At 31.6% G+C, this 22,649-nt stretch overlaps 1 protein-coding gene across 1 annotated transcript; it reads left to right on the forward strand.

Moving 5' to 3' along the window:
- The first annotated feature begins 8,676 nt into the window (after window positions 1-8,676).
- Window positions 8,677-18,831, forward strand: LOC143203791 (GTP-binding protein Di-Ras2). Its single transcript, XM_076416073.1, has 4 exons — window positions 8,677-8,966; window positions 11,625-11,880; window positions 17,078-17,286; window positions 17,716-18,831. Exons 1-4 carry the CDS (start codon window positions 8,771-8,773, stop codon window positions 17,838-17,840), a joined length of 786 nt encoding a protein of 261 aa, XP_076272188.1. The 5' UTR covers window positions 8,677-8,770; the 3' UTR covers window positions 17,841-18,831.
- The last annotated feature ends 3,818 nt before the right edge of the window (window positions 18,832-22,649 follow it).

Below are 22,649 nucleotides of genomic sequence, written 5' to 3' on the forward strand. Positions count from 1 at the left end.
ATGTTTGGTAACTAGGTATAGATTTCAGTAGTCCGCGGCTGAGAAATTATATTAATCTTGAACTGCAAGCTTCTGTCTAGATGACTATGTTAGCTCACGGCACCCTCAATCCGTCTTTGATGGCCTTACACCTTGAAATATCAAGCATATACCAGGAGTCCATAGGCTAGGTTTTTTTCTCAAAGCTTGAATGTTTCTTAATTAAAATCATTTATGGCTATGGATCTTTGAGCATCTTCAATCCAGCTTTTGTGACCTTACAACTTCAGCTGCTATACTTTTGCCCGAACTTCACTTAACTATATCAAAGAAGTAACTTCAACTTACCAATCCAAGACAATTATAAGCAGCTTTACTGGGTTTCCCATTTTTTGTGCCATCAATTTCATATTATTATCTATTAACTTGGTTAATTCAAAACATATAGTACATTTTAATACTATTTGTAAAATCTTATCCTGAAAATCATTATGTATTGTATAACAAAACTATGTGATATATATATTTTTGGATCTCTTTAATTATTATGACGTTATGACCATGCCGATTCTAGGAATTAAATTAAAGACATATATTAAAGACCTGCATATAGTACATTAAAAAAACATTCTTGATGGGATTGTAAAGTGGGATATGAGATTGCATGTCATAAAATACATGCATTGGCTCCATAAAACTGGTCTTATCTTGTTTGTTCACAGAGTTAGTCATAACAGAATGTAAATACAAAATGCGTCGAGTTTCTTTTTTTAACAAACTGGTCGAGGGATGTATATTTTTGAATTGATGCACTTTAACAAATCTAAAAAATCTCAGATGTCTTGTTTAAGTAGTCTTAATCATTGCCTTAGAGGTGTTGCATTTCAGAATATTGGCATATACATATACCATTTTAATAAGCAATTTTTAAAGGCCAACAAAGACCAACCATGAAGCTTTATTCGTTTTGCATTTGAATGCATTTTCGGCTTATACTTTAAGTAACTTTTAGGTAACTAAGTGAGGAATTAACTAACTTTCTGATAAAAAAAACAGTTTATGCTCAAACAACAAATCATAAAAAGTGGATGAAAAATTTAAATTAAGGCTATTTTTAGCATTTTTAGGAAGCGGTCCAGATGTGATAGAGGATATGGCTCGCCTTGATCGACCATTCACAATCTTCAAATGACGCTGAGAAGGAAATCCTGAATTTGTTCTAACTCTTAACAAATATCATGGAATAACCACTCAAAGTGGCCACTAGTTTGATTGAATGAAGGCTTGAATCGACGGAAGACAACAAGAGAATTCGGATACAATAATTTTGTCTAAAAAATAGACATTTTATGTTTATTTGTCAAGTTCCGTGATATTCTGATTGAATAAATATAAGATTTGATTTCCTGATTGTGATAGAAGTAAATTCAAAAAATGTTTGAATGTTGAAAATCAGTAGTGTTTGTTGGAATGATTTTATGTAATTAAGAATCAGTTCGAAACTAAATATTATGTCAATACATAAAATTCCGTTAATCTAATTTATGTGCGTCTGCAGTGGCATTTGTTAAAAGTGTTTGTGAAAGTCGCAATCGCGTGAAATCGATAGAAACGTAAAACAAGTTAAAACTTTCCGTATAAATAGCGGTGGCTTTCTTGGGACATAAACAAGTCTTTTACCGAGACAAATTTATATCAACTATCTTTTACGAAAAACTTTGATGTTGGCGTTGGAGTTTTTAACCGAAAAGTTTAACAAAAATATTATATCGACGTTGTTTGTTTTACCTTTAAGGTACATGTTGATTAAACTACGAATAAAGTGGGTTAATAGAACTCGAACTGTATCATAGTTTTATTATGTATTTCGATTGATGGTGTTAGTTAAATTTGTCTCCTTTGATGTGTTATCTTAAGTTTTTTAACGGTTTTTTTACATTGGTTTTATCTTCTTCATTGACATTTTCATCAGTAGATATCGTTGATCAAAACTCATCCAAATATCTATTATATTTGTTGAAATACTTTTATTTACTTCTCTAATAATTAACATATGACTGAGCTAAGTTATTTTTTTAAATATATATTTTAAAGTTTCCTTTTTACCAAAGAGGCTTTATCTGAACCTGGCGTACAATTTAACGTGTGCTGCGAACCACGGCCCTCGGCATTAAGCCTACCGACTGGCGAGTGACCCCAGAAGACATCCGGTCTTACCCAACCTGGTCACTGGTGTGACTGGTTATACTATGTCGTTTTATATCATAAGTGAAGCGTTTAGAATAAAGTCTTTCGTTTATTTTTTGTATATAATTTAAATTTTTAAAATTAAAATTTGTCTCCTCTTTACCAAAAAGGTTTTATCTGAACTGAACCTGCTGTTTCTGTCTCAGAGTCACTGTCCTCAGTTTTAAGTCTACTGACTGGCCAGTGACCATTCTAGAAAACATTAGGCCTTAGCCAGCCTGGTCACTGGAGTGACTGGAATGAATCTTTAACTGTTGCCTATAAAGACATTTGCAATTACAACCACAAACATAAAGTACATCCATGCCCCAACAGGATTCGAACCCGCGACTATCGCAACAGTAAGAGGACCGTCCTGTTGCCGTTATAACTGCGCCAACGAAGCAGGCGCTCAGTTATTTATATTATTAATAAAATACAATAAAATGTTTTCTAGAAATAAAGAGACTACGGTGTTCATATTCATTACATGCTTCAATTGCAATGAACATAGGGCATCAAAAACTAACTAGTTTTCGTTGAAAACATTTAGAAAATCAAATATTCCACTATTATAAATAGTTGTCGATTTCTCCGAATATAATAATATAATATGTTTAATACTGAGTTTATACTTAGAGCGTAATATGTTCGTTAGAATACTTTTATTTACTTCTATTTAGTAAGCTATTTATAAAATTAATTTTAAAAAATCTGTTCTAGCATTTAGTATGTACGTAGAAAGGGCATTATGTTTAATACTTAAGATTCCACTTCCGTCAGTTTAAGAAAATCATGTTTTACAACTATATAAAAAAGTAATAACGGAATGTCAGCAACAGATGTGGAATATTATATAACAAATCAGTTTACGTTTAAATTCGCATGAATTCAATTGTCAGTCAATTGTATACTGAAACGAGAAGCAAAAGAAATAGCATAAATGTAACATTTTTGTTCGTTACAATAATATTTTGTTAGTTATGTTTGTAAGGAGTATTTTTAACCATATATAATGTTTTATCTATCAATTCTATTTCTAGATTATCGGCTAGATTGTACGGAGAAAAGTATAGAAAACTGTTTATATAAGAAAATGTTCCATAATTTCATTGAGATTTTATTTATGAACTTTGAAGATCTCTCTATGAACGTGCCTTTATGGTAAGAGTCGTCTGCAGTTTTGCTGTTTCAACTCTTCGTCGCAGAAAGCATGATCATCACAGAAAGTTTGTATTAAATTAATTTCATGTTTCGTTCATTAAAATTAATTCAAGTATTGACTTAGGAATACATACACTGGCTGAAGATTTATGAACCATATCTGAACCATATACTAATGGTTTTGATATTTAACAGAATTATTAGCAAATATTACTATCGATTGTACGAATGGGAAGAATAAGAATAGGAATTCCATGCTCTTATTTATTCTTGATAATATAAAAGATAAGGAATAAGAATCAGTCAATTTTAATTTATGTTAGATCGATTGGAAGCTGTTTATGTGAACTGCAATTATTTGGTAGGCGGCTACTTTCTTTATATCAAAGAAAAACGGATAAATTTAGTTGAAATTTCCAATGAACTACGGAAATTAATTAATTATAAACTTACCATTAGAAAGAAGTATTGTTGTTACATGAAATCAACTTAAAATTGTATTCTATGGGTGATTACTTTAGGTTAAGCATAATAAAAGATGTAAAAATCAAATATTGTACAAATGAAAGTGGTTTAAATATCAACGAGTTACTTTAATTTATTTTTTCTTTTCGTTTACTTATCTGACATTTATTTGTGCTGTGTTCCTTTGATTGTTTGTTGTTTCAACTAACCCTCTTATAACGAAAAATAATCTTCCCTTTCAAACCGCAGATTCGTCTTGCCCGTCCGTTTGTTCGCTTCTTTTTGGCGTTTCCAATTAAGCACCGTTGAGATTTACTCTCTGGCTATCAATTTATATATCTCTTTTTACAATTCCCCCGTGGACAAACAGCAATTATCTTAAACCGAGGTAAAAATAACCAGATCCGCTTATTTTTGAAAAATACCTTATCCTGTCTACATAAAAGAATTGACTCCTGACAGAAAAATAATAAAAAGGTAATAGAAATTTATTTTAATTCATATTATTAGATAAACTATTTTACTTGTAAGTAATGGTAGCTTCATTCATCTTCATCTCATTAATCTTCATTTTTTGTGTGTGATTTTTGACTCTGTTGATGACATTCACATTATATTTCCTAGTGCATCTTCGCAGTCTGTTCACTGAGCGTGTATGACTTTTGATGTGAGAGATTTTTCTTAATTTATTCGCATAATATTTATTTTTCCGAGTTTATTCTTCTTAATTCGTCGCATACGTTTCTCTCATTTTATTTGATTTTTTGACAACTTTTATTTGATTACTAAAGTATATTTTTTTTATTATTTATTATTTAATTAATATATTGTTACTAGTCGTTTCCGTCTAACCTACAATTTGTCTTTATGACAACTTAAATCTAGGTATATAACTAGGAGGACCTATCGGCCCTAACTCAGTCTCTGGTGAAATAATGTTTATGCATGTCACTGCTGAATTTTTTAATATATGCACCCCACTACACAACACTACATAACATCATATGGTTTTATTCTTATGAGTCTGTGTCCCGCTGTGGTGGTATCTAAAAGTTGCAATACTTCAATATTCTCATGAAAATGGAGTCTTTCCTCATGCCCCCTTGCAAGTCTCTTGCTTTCTTAACTGACTGTGGGTATCTAAAGATCTCGATGTAGGTAATCAGTCCTATAGTATTTGGGTGCACCCGCAATACCTCTCAGGACTTTGTTCTGAAAAATTTGTATTTTATTAATGTTACTCTTTGCAGAACATCCCCATAATTGAACTCCATATAGGTTTCAGTATTTGTTTATATAATAGCAATTTATTATGTACTGATAAATGTGATTTTCTTCAAATTAGCCAGTACATTTTCCTATATTTCAATTCCAGTTCTTTTCTTTTCTTCTTTATATGTTCCTTCCAGCGAAGTTTTGCATCCAGATTCATTCCGAGATATTTAGCGTTGTTGCTATATGCAATGATAGTGTTATTTAATGTTATTGGTGCTTGTACGGTCTGTTTATAGATGAACTGCATATGTACAGATTTGCTTTCATTAATTCTTATTTTCCAAGCTTGTGTGCAATTATATTGTCACTTGCCTGTGGTAATTTTCGTGAGGCTTCTTCACTATTGATTACTGAAGTATATTTAATGATGTATTACCTCTATGATTTAATTTTTGCAGAATTGTTATAGGCAATTCAAGGCAGAGGCTTATATATCGACGCATCCTATTACGAACATCTGAGACCTGGTTAGTCTATGACCTTGAATATTCACCAAACTTAACACCAGCTGACTACCGTTTTGTTTTTAATTAGGCTCGGGACAATATGAAAATTTAATTCATTGTTGTATACTTTTTATATGATATAAAATTACTGAAAAATCTATAAAAAAATATGTTATGCACCTAATATATCTTAAAAATTATGTTGCGTAAAGAGATAACATCTCTAAAAAATCATATGAAGTATGACACCATAAAAAATTAACAATATTTTAATATCAAGGTCATTAATTTTTCAATCTCGTTTTTTTTTAACTTAAAATAGCCAGATGGATCTTCTTCATTTAAATTTTAACGATATCTTACTTAGGTATTAAAATATCTGCAGCGGACAGTTCGTTTGTTGTTTCCTTCACTTAGAGCGGAACTTTTTCCAAGTAATTGTTATGGAAATCCTAATTGTTAGGGCTTGTTTCTTAAATCTCGGTACATTCTTTGTTCGGGAATTAAAATTTTTAATTTATCTCGTGCAAATTTTCAGATAGCCGTTTCTTGCATAATTCACAACAACTTCTCGACAATACAAATTATACGATATTATATAAAATAATTTCCATGTTTGGCTAGCAACTGATTAAGTATTGATCTGTGAATCGGGACAACAAACTTTGCCTTTTTAAAATTCGGACGAGTAAAATTAATTATTTTCCTGCAGGCTTTCGGTATGATCAGTTTTAATAGAGTTTTTGTTCTTGAAAGTTTCGGTAACTTTAAAATATTTTATTAAAGAAAATAAACAAGACGAGATTCACTAGCAAAATATTATCGAAAATTAAGTAGCTTCTGGGATACCGGAAGTTTATTTTAAAAATATTTATTTCAATTTTTGTATGGAGTCTTGTTGATAATTCTATTAAGTATAACATATGCTGCGGTTGGTGCAATCCAATCAATGCAATTGTCCACAATTCGGGTTTCGGAATTTTTTTTTGTATTTCTTTTTAGATTCCTCTCTATGTCCAAACAACAATACATCTAAATCCTTGAAATCTATGTATCTGTTTGTAATCTAGATAGTTGTTCCACAACTGTGTACTGATTGTCGCATCTTAATAGAATAACTTCATTTTTATGTAAATCGAGTTCATGAAATTCATTGATTATCGTGGTATCGCAGCAATGGTAACTCTAGATGGCAAAAATATTGAGTAATTAATAATAACTCTTATAAAACAATGATTTTAGTGTTAAACATTGTGGAGACTAATAATATCTGGTATTACTATACAACTACTCCAACTGAACTTGTAAAACAATCAGATATTTATTGAAGTATTAGAGCTTTTGGATTATGCATAAGTTAAGGTTTGAACGATGTCCAGCGTTATTCGTCACTTGTGCACATTTAAGATATTTTTACAGTGCATGAAACACAAAATTTTAATTTACTTTGCTGACTTTACTGTTTACTGTTTAACGGAGCAAAACGATACTGCCAGTTCAAATTTATTCTAAATTAACTAAATCCCTATGTCTAGACGTATCACTCATCGTACGATTCAGTCTGTTATAAACACATTTTCTTCGTAAGTATCCATTCAGTCACGCGATATAACGCCTTCCTCTTATAAAAAAAAAACGACCAAAAGGATGTATGTGATCATTTTTTCGCCTGGATGGCTTACAGTTGTCGCCTGTATCTTCGTGTGTCAGTTTGCATTTGATGATCTTCTGAATTACACTCTTTTGTCCACCAAAATATCCATGGTGGAATATGGGGAATTTATGAGGTTTCTAAACATTGAATCTGGGAGATCATAAGGCTGTTCTCTTGTGCAATTCAATTAACCGTAGTCAAATTAATTATCAAGAAAAGAAGACAGGTCGACGATGGATTGGCAATTTTTCCAAAGTTACTCAAAGAGTTTCTTGATATAGTTTAGTGGAGTTTAAGCGAAAATATTTCAGCTGAAGCTGTAGGGTCACAAAAGGTGGATTTAAGGTACTCAACGACCACTATCCATGTATTATTTCAAGTAAAGAACATTATTCAAGTTCTGAAGAACATCTCTGATCCATGGACTCCCTGAACATGCATCACAGTTGAAGGTGTAAGGACCCGAAGGTGGACTAAAGTTGCTACAAATTAACATAGTCAAGAAGTTTATAGCTCACACCACGTGTGGTCGTTTATTTATGAGTTAGATGTCATATAATACGGGTCTGACTATCCGGCTATTTGTTTTTGAAATTACCTGAATGATGAACAAGTGAGCCGACAGAGAGTAGGGGCCTGTTTTCTAATAGATGAGAACCCTCAGTATCGATTTTTAACGCCGTTTAACCAGTCGCTTCTTATTTCCGTAAAGTAAAATAGTTTTTTAAGTAAAATAATGTAGTAAACCTTGCGATTTTTACGATACTTCTAAACTACTTGTATACTGATGTTTGTTCCCTTTGATGTTTTTTAGGCATATGAATCTGAAGGATCGAGATTGATATTTCCATAAAATATAATTGATTAGTTATTTTATAACTAAAACTGTGCCATATATATGTATATATAAGTTCTTTAAAATGAATCAATTATATGAGCATCTACGATGCACTAGGAAAAGTTATTAACTAAAAGAAATAATAAGTCCGTTCTAAAGTTCAGTGTAAAACATATATGAGTATTAGACGAATCGCTAATCACTACAAAACGGAAGCTTCATAGAAAATTACAGCAATTAAGATTCGAAAGTTCCGCCTTACATTCAACCGAGATTGCGAAACGAACAAGCGAGAGGAATACGGAAGAAGAACTTCCCGAAAGAACAAAAGTCGATTCTAATTCAAAACTTCATTTCGCAGATAGAGAAATGAGACAGCGAGTTTTAAGATTCTCAAGCTTTTACCATTGCTATTTTATCACCGTTTCGTACAACTTATACTTAATAAATAATTAGAGAATCAGAAAAGGGTTCATTGAACCTTTTTTTTTTTAGAAAAACCGCCAGTAAACTTTTTAATCCCGTTTCCCCACTCACTCTCGATTTAAACACATTTCGCAGCCCTATGGTTTCGGAGTGCCTTGCAGGGCATACATTAATTAATTATTTTTCGTTGTTTCAGAGAGTTCTTCATCTGTACGTCCGTCCATCTGAATAAACGACCAGGGCAAGGAAAGTTTGGTGCGAGGAGTAGTCGTTCGGTTGGGAAACAGAAGAATCAGCATGTCGACGATGAGCGATTATGAGAGAATCCGGCTGGTGATACTAGGAGGGCAGGGTGCGGGGAAAAGCTGCATCATAAAGCGGTTCCTGTTCAACACGTACTGCAACAAATATCGAAGTACCGTGGAGGATTTGTACAACAAGGAGTACGATCTGGGACACATGACTTTGAAAGTGGATATTTTGGACACAGCAGGTACGAATATACTTTCATATGTATTTATAGATATTTAAATTACTGTATGAGTATTTTCTTTTATTTATCGGTGTAGTCTATCGTACCAAATATGATAATTTGTTTTCTTCTCTGTTCTGCGCCGTTCCCGAAAACAATAAGTCACCACGTTGTCTAACTTATAAGTTGTTAGTTTAATAGCATTTTTTATTTTCTTATGAGAGTTGGGTAAGCCTCCTTTGATATTTTATGATTTATTTCCTGTTTCACTGTTCTCAAATTGAGTATGTTTCGTAATGTTTCGCTCTGGAATTTTTCTATTTCAGTACTACTGTTGCGTGCTGTGTGGTTTTTAACTCAAAGACAAGAAGCTTCCTTCAGATCTTCCTTCTTTACACTTTTTTTGTAGAGGCCTGGGTTAACTTGTCTGGTTTACTTAAAATAATGTTTAATTATTTTTGACAAAACAACTATAACAACTGGAGGAATTGTAATGAAAAAGAGTATTTTTAATGTAATAATTTTTTCCTTTTCTTGCACAGATGTTATATGCTCGATAGTGTACCCCTGAAATTATTTCATCCCATTTTAGCAACTCGTAGTGTATCACGCCGGATTGGTCCCACCATATATATAGCAACACCTTTAAATATTTAGCTTCGTAGGGGAAGCGTTGATTTTTCCCTTACTTTAACTTTGATATACAAAATTGTCTATTTTTTCTGGCGTTGGAAGAATTGCTGATATACGAAAAAAATGCTGTTCATCATATCTAGGCTTTAATTTAAATAATATCCAATATACTTTTTTGATCCATCTCCAAGACTTTTAATCAATACAAAATGTTTTTTAGGTAATCTCTAATAAGTGACCTGCTGCTCTTGCTGAGTTTGACCACAATACTCGTTCAGAGTATCCTCCAATTTCACGTGTTCAACGTTCTTCACTATTCAACCACTAACAATTGGCTCTTGTAAGACTCAGAACCAATGTTGTTGACTCAGTTGAATTCTAGTGTCGAAAATTATTTTGTCTTGGTATAATTGGTATTTCTAATATTTGGTTAAATTGTGCAAAAGGATAAAATTCAAATAAGAAGCTTTAACACGTGTATTAGATTTTTTCAATAAGTTCAAGGAAATATATTAATGTATTTTAATTATAAAAATGCATTTATTTTTCAATATAGTTTCGACTTTAATACACCTTTTCCGTCTTCTTCACCGTCCAAAATACGGATAAAAGAGCGAATGTCAAGAGAAGCTAAAGCTGTCGAACAAGTTGGAGGACGAAATAATCCATAAATTAATTCTGCAGCTATGTATGTTGAAGTTATTTCTGCTATAGTTTCTGATATTAATGTCGTTATTGAATTCTCTTTACAAAAATGGTTTCCAAACTTTGTATCGTCTCAGGTATGACCACTCATGAGCTAGCCTACATAGAAGGCTTTGTATTGGAGATGGTTCACCTAATCCTTTTGGTATAAATCTCCATGACTTTTCAACCGTTTTTAAAATGAACTTAATATTCAATTGTTCTATTGGCTTCAATGACTTTAATAGATCAATTGTACAATTACAATGATTTTTGATTCTTATGTTTTTATGAAAGATGGCGTGTTAAAATAGAGACGAACTTAAATCAATTGAAGATTCAACATTTCATAAATAGTGCTACGCCATATTATTTACAAAAGTTATATTTTATCACTTGCTTCATTTTAATTCGTCTAGAACATTTAAAATGCTTTTTTTGTAGCGTATCTTCTTAACTAACCCACTAATGAAAATACCTCTTAAGCTCAATGGTTATAAACTCATTATTACGGTAATTATGATTAAATTTGAATTTTCTTGAAGTACGGGGGATTCCCGACAAGCTGACGGTATTATCTTGGATCTCTACATATATTAATATATTTTTTGTGGGGTAATTACGTTAGATTTTAATTCTGTTGTCGAGGAGGGTTGCCGGCACTGATCCTCTCGAGAAAATTAATCAGTTTTACACTGATGGCGGGTAATAAGAGAATGGTATTATTTTGTTTTGAAAGTTTTTTTTCGTTGGGTCTCCGGAGAAATGCCACGAGTCTGTGGAATTAGCTCATCCTTAGTATATTTTAATTAACAGACAATTCACATAATTTTATAGAAATTTATAATGTTCTCTGGTGTATACAGTGTTTGTAGATTAGCCCTCCATCCAGAAAACTGTTGGTGATGGGGGTATTATTTGAAAAAAATTAACTTATAATTAATTTTATCCATCTATATGAATTTCGTCTTGATCTATTTTATGTTGTGTAATTATTAATCATATATTTATTATTTTATTACTGTTGTTGTTGGCATTAGACTATATTGAACAGAATTTTATCGAGAAATGCCTGAATCCTTTCTCAATCGTAGATAATTTGATGTCGTATATATCAAATGTACTATAACTCATTAAAATAATTTGCAACGCTTTATTCTGGTAAGTTTTAAATATTACTGCCTTGAGGAAGCCTTCTTCAGCTTACTAGAGACTACATTTGGGTCAGCAACGTCTACTCCAATCTTATAATATTTGTATAAACACCTTCAATTCATAGTTAAATAAATTTAGTGATGGAATAATGATGATGGATAATTGCAATGCAATAGAGATGGATAATTGTCTAAATCTTTTTTACAGGTGATATGCAGTTTCCAGCAATGCGCCGACTGTGTATCGCTACTGCTCACGCTTTCTTACTGGTGTACTCGGTTGCATCGGCATCGTCATTCGAGAGCATCAAGCAATGTTTCGAGGAAATTCGGGAGCAGCGAATCGATTATCAGGACGTGCCCATCGTAGTGGCTGGGAATAAGTTGGATCTTACCCCAGCCCATAGAGAAACCACACCGGAGGATGTCTCTGAATGGGTATACTGCGAACTACCAAAACTGAGGTAATTCGTTTTCATTTTGTTATTTACAATATTTGCTATTCGTTTATAATTAGTTAAAAATATTTTGCTTAGTTCGATTAATGAAGTTCTTCAGAATTTTTTAAGAATTATCGAAAACCATCATCGATTTTATGGATTCCAAGTGATGTTTTTGTCTGAATTTTAATTGATTGGTTAATATTGTAATAAGTTATAAGTTTTCTCAACTTGCTATTTTTTTGCTTGCTTGCTCAAACAACAGTTTTGTTACAGGCCTGTGTAAGCCAGACGATCAGAAAGAAATAAGTATAATTTTTCGATATAAAATCCGAACACATGAAAAAACAGTATTTAGATTTAGTTTAACAAAAGTGACTCTCAAAGTAAATTAAATCTCAGACCTTATAGGTGTAGAAATAACCCAAAACAGGCAACTATTATTCGCAGTGCCCATTTAGCAGATTGTTTTCAAAACACCTGACGTTTCCAATTTTGCCTTTATCAAAACTAAAACGGTCGTTAAAAACGGCAGGGCACAAGTGGTTTCCCATCTCGTTGTCGAGTCGATAACAGCGTATCGGTTGGGGTTTCCTCGGGGTGTATTCCGTCACTAAATCGAAACCTAACAGCAAACAACTTTAATTTTGCCCGAAGATTTGTCGCCGGCAACTGTTCCAACTATTTCCATAATATTAACAAGGAAACCTGGGGTTGCTCGGAATTTTGGTCATAATTAACATCCACATTTCTTGTAGTAGTTATTCTCGGGTTTGAATGAAAAAAAGTGACACAAGCGATACAGTTCGAATGATAGTTTATGGTTACTTACACGTATATTGATTATTTTTTTGGTCAATATAACCTTAGTAAAACTTTTTTGCGAATACATGTTACGTATATGCCATATTTTTGCCATCCGTCATGTAGTCAGTTTGTTAAAAATGTTTCTTAACTTTTTTCGTTGAAATCCACGCGGAAAAAAGATCCACGCGGTAGACTTCCAATAACATTAGTTAGCATGGTAGTAAAAATACGATGAAGAGAATGAGTATCATTGTGTCATCCCTGTGTACAATTCTCCAGTTCTAACCAAAGAACTAAAATACATTCGAATTCTCACAAACATTTTAAGTATTTTAGAAAAAGCACAACGAATTTTGTGCCCCATTTTATCGCTATGGTCTACTAGATTGATCCTTCATCAATAAAGAAGGATAAGGAGTCGTGTACTTTTGTTCCAAAGTGAATTGGGTTCAGTGATTTCACAAGAAGTTTTTAACATCGTTTTTCCAAACGCAAAACTATTTTTTTATATTGCACACCCATATTATAAATTTAACCTCTTGGACTAGCTGAATGTAAAAATGTGTAAGAGTTGGAAGAGTATTCCGATAATCTAGAACTCTATAAATCCATAGGAACATTGAAGATTCCTGATCAGTGTATGTCACTAATTGATACGCTATTGTACTTTATAAAATCGCTTGTTCATATTCTTTTTCTTCTTCGTGTACTTACTTCCAACACTCTTACATTTTATGTGCTTGTTCTTATTTAGTTTTGTGTTTTGTCAATTTTTCTCGACCGTACTTATCTCCCATCTTTATTTCACATCTGCAGCCATCTTAAATAATTACCTATTTTCTTGTTTTATTCATTTTTCGAATACATTTTATATTTTTGATGGTTTTTTATTGAAATATTTACATTAGTATTATCTTCATCATCATCTGATTTTCTCTTGATATTAGTGTACTCTGCAACCACTTTCTGCTTACCTTTGTTCTTTACTCACATGTTATTTAGGGTTATCTAGAAGAAGGGGAAGAAATAAGTCCCTTTTTTCTACATCTCCCTTTCTTTTATCTTTTCTTTGTTTCACCTTACCTTCCACTCAATTTTTATCTTTTTCTCCATTTCCGATTTTTACTCATTTTCAATTTCTTCTGTCCTTTTATTTCTGCATGTAATTTTAATAGTTTTTTGATGATTAAACTTTTTCACCTAAATATTTTAAAAATAATTTCATTCTGTATTATTTTAAGTCTTTTCAGTTCACTCTTTTTATGTAATGAAACTGTTTGTCAGCCCGTTTTTTTGTTCGTTGTTGTATCTATCCTCATATGTTTCTTCATAATTTGTTGTTCTTAATATCGATGAGTTTGTTTTCTTATCGGTTCTGTATTTAAAATTTTTGTGCTTCTCCTTTTTTTTTATTTTTCATTGTCTTTATATCTACTTGCCTCTATTTGATTTTTTATCTATGTTTAATACTTGTGCCGTTATATTTATTAACATAGAAACCTTTTTCTGCAATTTTTCTAAAATTTTTCCATTAGCATTTATTACGGCCTTGTTTAATTATAATAGTAGCAATTATATGCAATATTCATTAAGATTAAGATGGAAACCTTTTTCTCTGCTTTTTTTCTCAATTTTTCCTTTAACATTTATTACGGCCCTGTCTAATTATAGTAAATTCTTATAAATGTTTCCTTTATTCTTGCGCTTATTGTTTTTTCCTTATTTAGTTTATTTTATTTAAAGGTTGTGCTATCCACCATTTTATTCTCTTCTAAAGCTAGGAAGGTTGTATTCAATAATAATATATCAATAATTTAAACTACAAAATACCAAAAAACAAGCTTATTAAATAACCTGGTGAGATTTGAATCTAAAAATTACTTTACAATGTTAAGATGTACACACTAAATGTTGTACATTATATTAACGGGGTTTTAGTGAAATATTGAGATAATTATGTAAAACTTATCATCAAACTTTTGTCCTGTCGGAATATTTTTCGTATCAGTAACAAGGAGAAGTTGCAGAGAGGAAGCTTGTAACTTTATGTAACTAATTAACTTACAGAACTTGCCTAAACCACGACAGGGACTTAGGTCCATGTTTGCTTAATAAAGCCGTTGTTCACCATGTTTTTGGATAATCCGTTTTACTACAGAAGAAGCTGTATGTATATAGTAAAGTACAGGAAGTTAGTTTTAAACGCGAACTTACTTGCTACATTTTTGGGTGGACTCTAAGCATCATATATAATCTCGGAAATTTTCTTGCATCTGACTTATATGTAATGTTTTATTTTTATAGTTTATGTTGCAATATGAAATATTAAATTGAGGACAAAGTTATTTCAGCTTTTTTCATGTTTTTTTGAATCGAATCAATGACCTTTTTGTCACTTTTATAGTTATAAAACCGTAATTCCGTTACTGCAGATTTCGTAAGATCTCTGAGTGAAAACTAGACTGAGTCATTGGCATAGGTCTAAAGGTCTATAGATTAAAAAATACAATAGACTGTAGTATAACCAATCCAGTACTATTGGCTCCACCATTAAAGAGTATCTTTACTATACTTTTGTCCACATGGATAAACCTATGTTCTCCGATTTCCTACGCTTTAATCTAACTTAGATATGTACCTTATAATATTCCTTAGATTTTTTGATTTGAGTTGTATATAGAATTTTTTTACAGGTTTGAGTTGTTTTTACTTGGAATTTTCCGTATTTTTTTGTGTAAAAAAATGTTATTTAAACATTTATAGTAATATTGTTTTTTTGTTTTGATAATTTTCTTTATTCAGTTCTGTCGATGATGGTAAATGCTAATACGTTACAGGCGCAGTACCGAAATACAGTGTGGGACATAAGTCCCGCTACCATTTTGATTGCCTATAACTTTGCTCAAAGAAAAGATAAGTAAGTTTGGTTTTCTCAGAAAGTTTATTTGACCTTTACATTTTTTTTCATTATTAATCAAAAATTATATCATCTAAATGGTGGCCGCGATTCGCTAGGCATCTTTCGGCTCTTTTTAAGGCATTTTAAAGACATTCTGCAACATCTGAAACTAAATTTCTTCAATTTCGTTACGAATATTGTCTTTAAGATGTTGAATTGTTTGGGGGATATTAACGTAAACTTTTGATTTTAAAAACTCCGATAAAAAAAGTCTGGTGCATTTAAATCCGGAGATCTGGCTGTTCATGCTAAATCGCCACTTCGCGAAATTAGTCTTCGTGGAAAAGCGTCATTTAATAATTGAATTGTTGAACGAGCTGTTTGTACTATAGCCCCATCTTGCTGAAATCACATGTCCTCCAGTCCTTGCTCTTCCATTTCAGGCACAAGAAAATTTCGAATAATGTCTTGGTACAAGAAAATTTCGAATAATGTCTTGGTACCGTTCAGCAGTAACAATAACTGCACCACCTTGGTCATTTCCAAAAATATAGGGACTAATGATGTTTCCAACATGAATACCACACCATATGTTACAGTTGCTTTTAGTGGATGCAATGATGTTTCATGGATTACTTGGAGATTCTATGTTTCCCAAAACCGACTGTTCTGTTTATTTGCGTGGCCAGTGAGAAGAAAATGGGCTTCATCACTCATTATCAATTTAAACGAAAAATCTTTAATTTCACCAGACAGCCTTAGGATTGCATTACTGTACTCAACTCGTTGGTCAGGTTACTTAGAGCATCGTTGGTCAGGTTACTTAGAGCAATTTTTCTACTAATTGAATTTTGTACGGTTTCCAAAATTCGCCTTAACTGCATGCAGAAAGGTGTAACTGGGAACCATGTCTCCGAGTTATTGTTTTTGGAGATTCTGCAACACTATCGCGCACCGGAGCTATATTTTCAGCGTTACGAGACGTCCGTTGCCTTCCAGAATGAGGCCAGTCTGCTTTCGTACCGTACTGTCGAAAATGATAAGTTGTGGTTTTATGAATAACTAAGTAATTTCCACTCAGTGGCAATAATAGAACGATTATTTTCAATAAATATTGTCATTACTTCTGCTCGTTCTTGTGGCATATATAAAACCATAATAATTTGGACAACATAATGGTTAAAGCGAAACTGAGCTAAACGTCATATAACCAAGATGGCGCGCTAACAAAATGATAGCAGGACATTTGCCCCACTGTTAAATAAAAAATAAACCAGCCAAAAAAATATAGATATTCATGTCATATACAACTATTTTAGCGATTTTTTTAGTGTTGCTAAAATGTTAATGCTATTATGTAAATATTAGAAGTTCGAGTACCTATAAGGGATAGAAAGGCAGGAATATATATTTTATCTTCCCCATCATTTCTCGACTAAATCCGCTCAGAAAATAAAATTTGCCACCTGGACACGGTCGTAAAATCGACTAACGTCGTTTTCCGTCATGTTCCAGGGTCCGTATCCTGGAATGTTCGGCGAAGGACGACATCAACATAAAAGAGATTTTTCGCTCGTTCCTGACTTTGTCGAAGCTGGTGCCGAAAAACGACGTGACCGACGCCAACGCCGGATTGAAGAGGAGATCGAGTGCATACGTATCGGCCACCAGCAAAGGGAAACGAAGAGCGGAAAGTCCTTTGCCGGAAAAAGCCTCTGGCTCAGGTAACGTTACGAAATACTGGATATAATAATGGTTTTTAGATTACTTTCAGGTGGATACAATTTTGATTTAATTATCGTAATAATGATGATGCAGCTTTTATTTCCTAAAAACAGTTTCTTTTTAAAAAAGTGTCTTCAAATAGTTGTTATGAATATAAATGGTCAGGTCTATCTTAAAATATATTGATATGTATGAGTTGTAGAAAAGACAAGCACCAGTTGCGTATTGTATGAAGACTTTTGTTGTCGGATATTTCATATATATATATATAACAAAATATTTCAGTATCTAAAGGAATATAACAAACAGCGGATTTTAAAACCAAAAAATACAGCGAGAACTTAACATAAACAATACCTAGTTGAATTAATTTATATAATAGTTTTAGGCATATAAAGCTAGGAAACTAATAACTTTCCATTTTGAAGGTGCCGGTGGTTCGGAGGGAAGTCACCTGGCGAAGCCCCGGTCCCGTTCTCTAATTCGCCGGGCCAGCAGGAAAACTAAACAGCAGATAAGGGACGCGCAGGTAGACGAATGTAACGTATCCTAAGCGGTTCGCGGAAAGGGTTGTTTTCGGAACTTTTAAGGGTCGAACAGGTGGTGTAAGTGACAGTTCAGGAAGTTTACGGGGAATGTAAACCGTCAGATAATGCCGTCGGTGACACAGCGGCGGAGCCCGTTGGTGACGAAGACTTACGGCGAGGGTTGCGGGAGGTCCCTCCCGAATGTTACTGTATCGGTGATCCGAGCTCTTCGATGTTCAGTGTTTAGTCGTAAGCAATGGGACGCAATGATGACGTGCGCGTTAATATTATTTTTTAGGTGACAGCCCTGAGTTTTAATAATGTACGTTTATACATAATTATATATACATGAACTCGTATTGTTATATAAAATGTTACATGTGTTGACATAGCTTTACCAAAATTAGTTCGTACACTGCAGGAGGTGTTCCAAATCGGCGACACTATCACGACCACTTCTGGTTGTGAGGGGACATCACTATTTTATTGGTTTTAGGTAATTGAGTACTGTGTATTAGAGGAAGGAGTCATTATGATTTTTCAATCACTAACATAAAATACTGAAGGAAGAAATATAGCAGAATATTTTTCAAACTGACGAAATTATTTTTTGAACGCTAGATTTTGGTATTTCTTACGTTTTACAACGATGAAATAAAATAATCCAGAATACCTATATTAAAAGGTAAGCCCTATTTATATTCTCTATATATATGATGCTTGAATGAAAAATTATGAATGTTAAAATGGTAAATATTCAGTTTTTCCCTATATTTATTTCCCAGAATTCATTTATTACGCGAAGAAGAAGTTATCTGAAAAACCTTTAATGTTTTAACAGCGTTACGAAATAATTTCATCTACCATCTTCAGGTCTTCTTGTGAAGATACTATGTTTATATCACCTTCTGAGTTTTGTTGTTCAGAAACAGAGATCGAGAATCTGAGAACAAAGAGTAAATAAACTATATATGATGTAAGGGTTTGAAAGAAAACTAATTAAACACTTGTTGAGTATCAATGAAATTAACTGAAAATTGAAAAATTTATTATTTTCTAAAAAGTGAAACTGAAACGATTATTAAAATAGTAAGCATTCAGTTTTTTCCTTTATTTATTTCTCAGAATCCATTTATTACGCGAAGAAGAAGTTATCTGAAAAACCTTTAATGTTTTAACAACGTTACGAAATAATTTCATCCACCATCTTCAGGTCTTCTTGTGAAGATACTATGTTTATATCATCTTATGAGTTTTGTTGTTCAGAAACAGAGACCGAGAATCTGACAACAAAGAGTAAATAAACTATATATGATGTAAGGGTTTGAAAGAAAACTAATTAAACACTTGTTGATTACCAATGAAATTAACTGAAAATTGAAAAATTTATTATTTTCTAAAAAGTGAAACTAAAACGATTATTAAAATAGTAAGCATTCAGTTTTTTCCTTTATTTATTTCTCAGAATCCATTTATTACGCGAAGAAGAAGTTATCTGAAAAACCTTTAATGTTTTAACAACGTTACGAAATAATTTCATCCACCATCTTCAGGTCTTCTTGTGAAGATACTATGTTTATATCATCTTATGAGTTTTGTTGTTCAGAAACAGAGACCGAGAATCTGACAACAAAGAGTAAATAAACTATATATGATGTAAGGGTTTGAAAGAAAACTAATTAAACACTTGTTGATTACCAATGAAATTAACTGAAAATTGAAAAATTTATTATTTTCTAAAAAGTGAAACTAAAACGATTATTAAAATAGTAAGCATTCAGTTTTTTCCTTTATTTATTTCTCAGAATCCATTTATTACGCGAAGAAGAAGTTATCTGAAAAACCTTTAATGTTTTAACAACGTTACGAAATAATTTCATCTACCATCTTCAGGTCTTCTTGTGAAGATACTATGTTTATATCATCTTCTGAGTTTTGTTGTTCAGAAACAGAGACCGAGAATCTGACAACAAAGAATAAATAAACTATATATGATGTAAGGGTTTGAAAGAAAACTAATTAAACACTCGTTGAGTATCAATGAAATTAACTGAAAATTGAAAAAATTATTATTTTCTAAAAAGTGAAACTGAAACGATTATTAAAATAGTAAACATTCAGTTTCTTCCTTTATTTATTTCTCAGAATCCATTTATCACAAGAAGTTCTCTGAAGAATATTTAATGTTTTAAAGGCGTTACGAAATAATTCCATCTACCATCTTCAGGTCTTCTTTATTTTTCTGATTCTGGGTTTTTTTGTTCAGCAACTGAAATGAATGTATATAAAGCAGAGATCGAAAATCTAAGAACAAAGAGTAAGTAAAGCATGAATAATTTTAACTTATAATTGAATGATTGATTATTATTTTAAAAATTTAACTGAAACAATTATTAAAATAGTAAATATTCAGTTTTTTCCTATATTTATTTCTCAGAATTCATTTATTACAAGAAGAACTTCTGTGAAGAATCTTTAATGTTTAACAGCGTTACGAAATAATTCCATCTACCATCTTCAGGTCTTCTTTGTTTCACTGATTTTGGGTCTTGTTGCTCAGCAACTGAAATGAATGTTAGTAGAAACATAGATCGAAAATCTAAAAACAAATACTAAATAAACTGTAGATGATAAAAAGGTTTGAAATAAAATTAATTAAAAAGTTGTTGAGCATCAATAATACTAACTGATACTTGAAACATTGATTATCATCTAGAGAATGAAACCAAAACGATTGTTAAAATGGTAAATATTCAGTTTTTTCCTATATTCATTTCCCAGAATTAATTTGTTACGGGAACAAGAAGTCTTCTGAAGAATCTTTAATGTTTTAACAGCGTTACGAAATAATTTCATCTACCATCTTCAGGTCTTCTTTATTTGTCTAATTATGGGTCTTATTGCTCAGCAACTGATATTAATGTTTATACAAACAGAGATCGAGAATCTAAGAACAAAGAGTAAGTAAACTACTAAAGCAGCCTAGCGTCCTATGTTATTGCCAAGATGCAAACATCATATCCAAGAGCCTGAAACTGGCTTGCCACAAGAAGAAACATTCAGAAAAAAATATCCTCAGGGAATAATCCTGGACAATATCAAAATCAAACTGCAGTTAGATTTAAATAACGTGCTACATTCAGTAGTAAGGGAAACACTAGATCAGCTTCACCAGATCAGCAATTGAATTGCTATTAGAAACTGACCTAATAGTCAAGGAATCAAAAGACAAAAAGAAATTTGAACGCAGCAGAACCATAAAACCAAACAGGACCTGAAGATGACAGAGGAGATTCTGTCGAAACGTTATCAAAACATTAAATATTTTTCTGAAAACAATAAAAATATTTTAAACTAATAAAAGCAATCAAGTAAGTTGCACTTATTTCAAAATGAAGGGAAAACAAAGGCTGTGATGAGGTGATGTATGACTTTTTATTTACAAAGATTGGTACCAGGAAAGCTAGGATTTCTAGCGACTAATTTAGGAGTTATATTCAATAAAAATATTTTAAATTTTAATCTGGGATGAGATTATGTTAAATTTTCTTCTTTAAATAAGATAAGACTACTAGAACTTACTAAATGCTTCTATGTTAAACTGATTTTATAGAAAACATGGTTTAGAGGAATGGATATCAAATAAGTAACATTTTTAGACTACTTAGTAGACTGTTTCAAACTTATAAACCTTTAATACACAATACTCGAAAATAAATAAAAAGGAAATGAAATAATAGCTCGTATTTTATTTCTAAATACCAATTAAAAACGCCCGAAAAATTCTGATTATCTCGTACCCAGAATGTCGCGCGGTTGTTGCTTTTGTTTTGAAACTCCTGTACGTAGGTTATAATATTATCGTTGAATTTTATGGAATTTTATATTTGTCCGTCTAAATAAACTTTGAATATTTCGCCTTTTTAGTATTAAAGGATCCCACGTTGCAAAAAATAAACGATAACAACCCGAGGAATGTTTACGGTTTGGCCAGCTTTTTTACTACCTGTCCGATCTAGTTTACCATGGATAGTTGATGAGTCCAGATGACAGACCTTTTTCGAATATTTCAAGTGTATGGTTTTATTTCCAGTTATTATAATTTACCAGTTATAAAACGGTGAGTGTTACATTCAATATTTTTAGTATATTATATTGAATTCCAAGTTTGAATTAAAGAATACAAATATTTTTAAAAATTCGAAGCAGACAATATATTAGGATATATAACACTGTTGCCAGATTGTGTATATCTGAGGATTTTAATATGAAAATTGAAATCTGGTAATTTTATATGTGGAAACATATATATATATATACATATATATATAAACATTTTATATATATATATATATATATATATATATATATATATATTTTATATATTTGTTAGGAAAACCATATTTTTTGATATTTTTCAAATAATGTAGAACAACATTGCCAAACTTTATAGCAATTATTGATATCTGAAGATTTTTTTAATATATTAAAATTACTACTAGACTGATTGTTCCTTGCTGGGTTATTGTTTTATGGTTATATATTTCAGTTGTTTTTCATATGTTTCGAATTATATAGGTTGTCAGATTGTGGATTAATTGTTTAGAAATTGGAATATTTGTGTAATATCAAGAAATTAATTATTTTATTTTATTATTTTCAGTTTATTATTTGAGATTTATCCATTTTTTTTAAATTTTAAAACTATGTTTAAAAAAAAAATTATTTGATTTTTTCCAGGATTTTATTGCCCATGTTTTTATTTTACGTATGTTTGGACCAAATTTAATATTATGTGAAATATCGTCTTATATTTTATGGGTCGTATATATATA

This window comes from Rhynchophorus ferrugineus, unplaced genomic scaffold, assembly GCF_030347505.1.
Source record: "Rhynchophorus ferrugineus isolate W39M unplaced genomic scaffold, kcgeb_rfMv2 rfM10, whole genome shotgun sequence".
NCBI lineage: Eukaryota > Metazoa > Arthropoda > Insecta > Coleoptera > Curculionidae > Rhynchophorus > Rhynchophorus ferrugineus.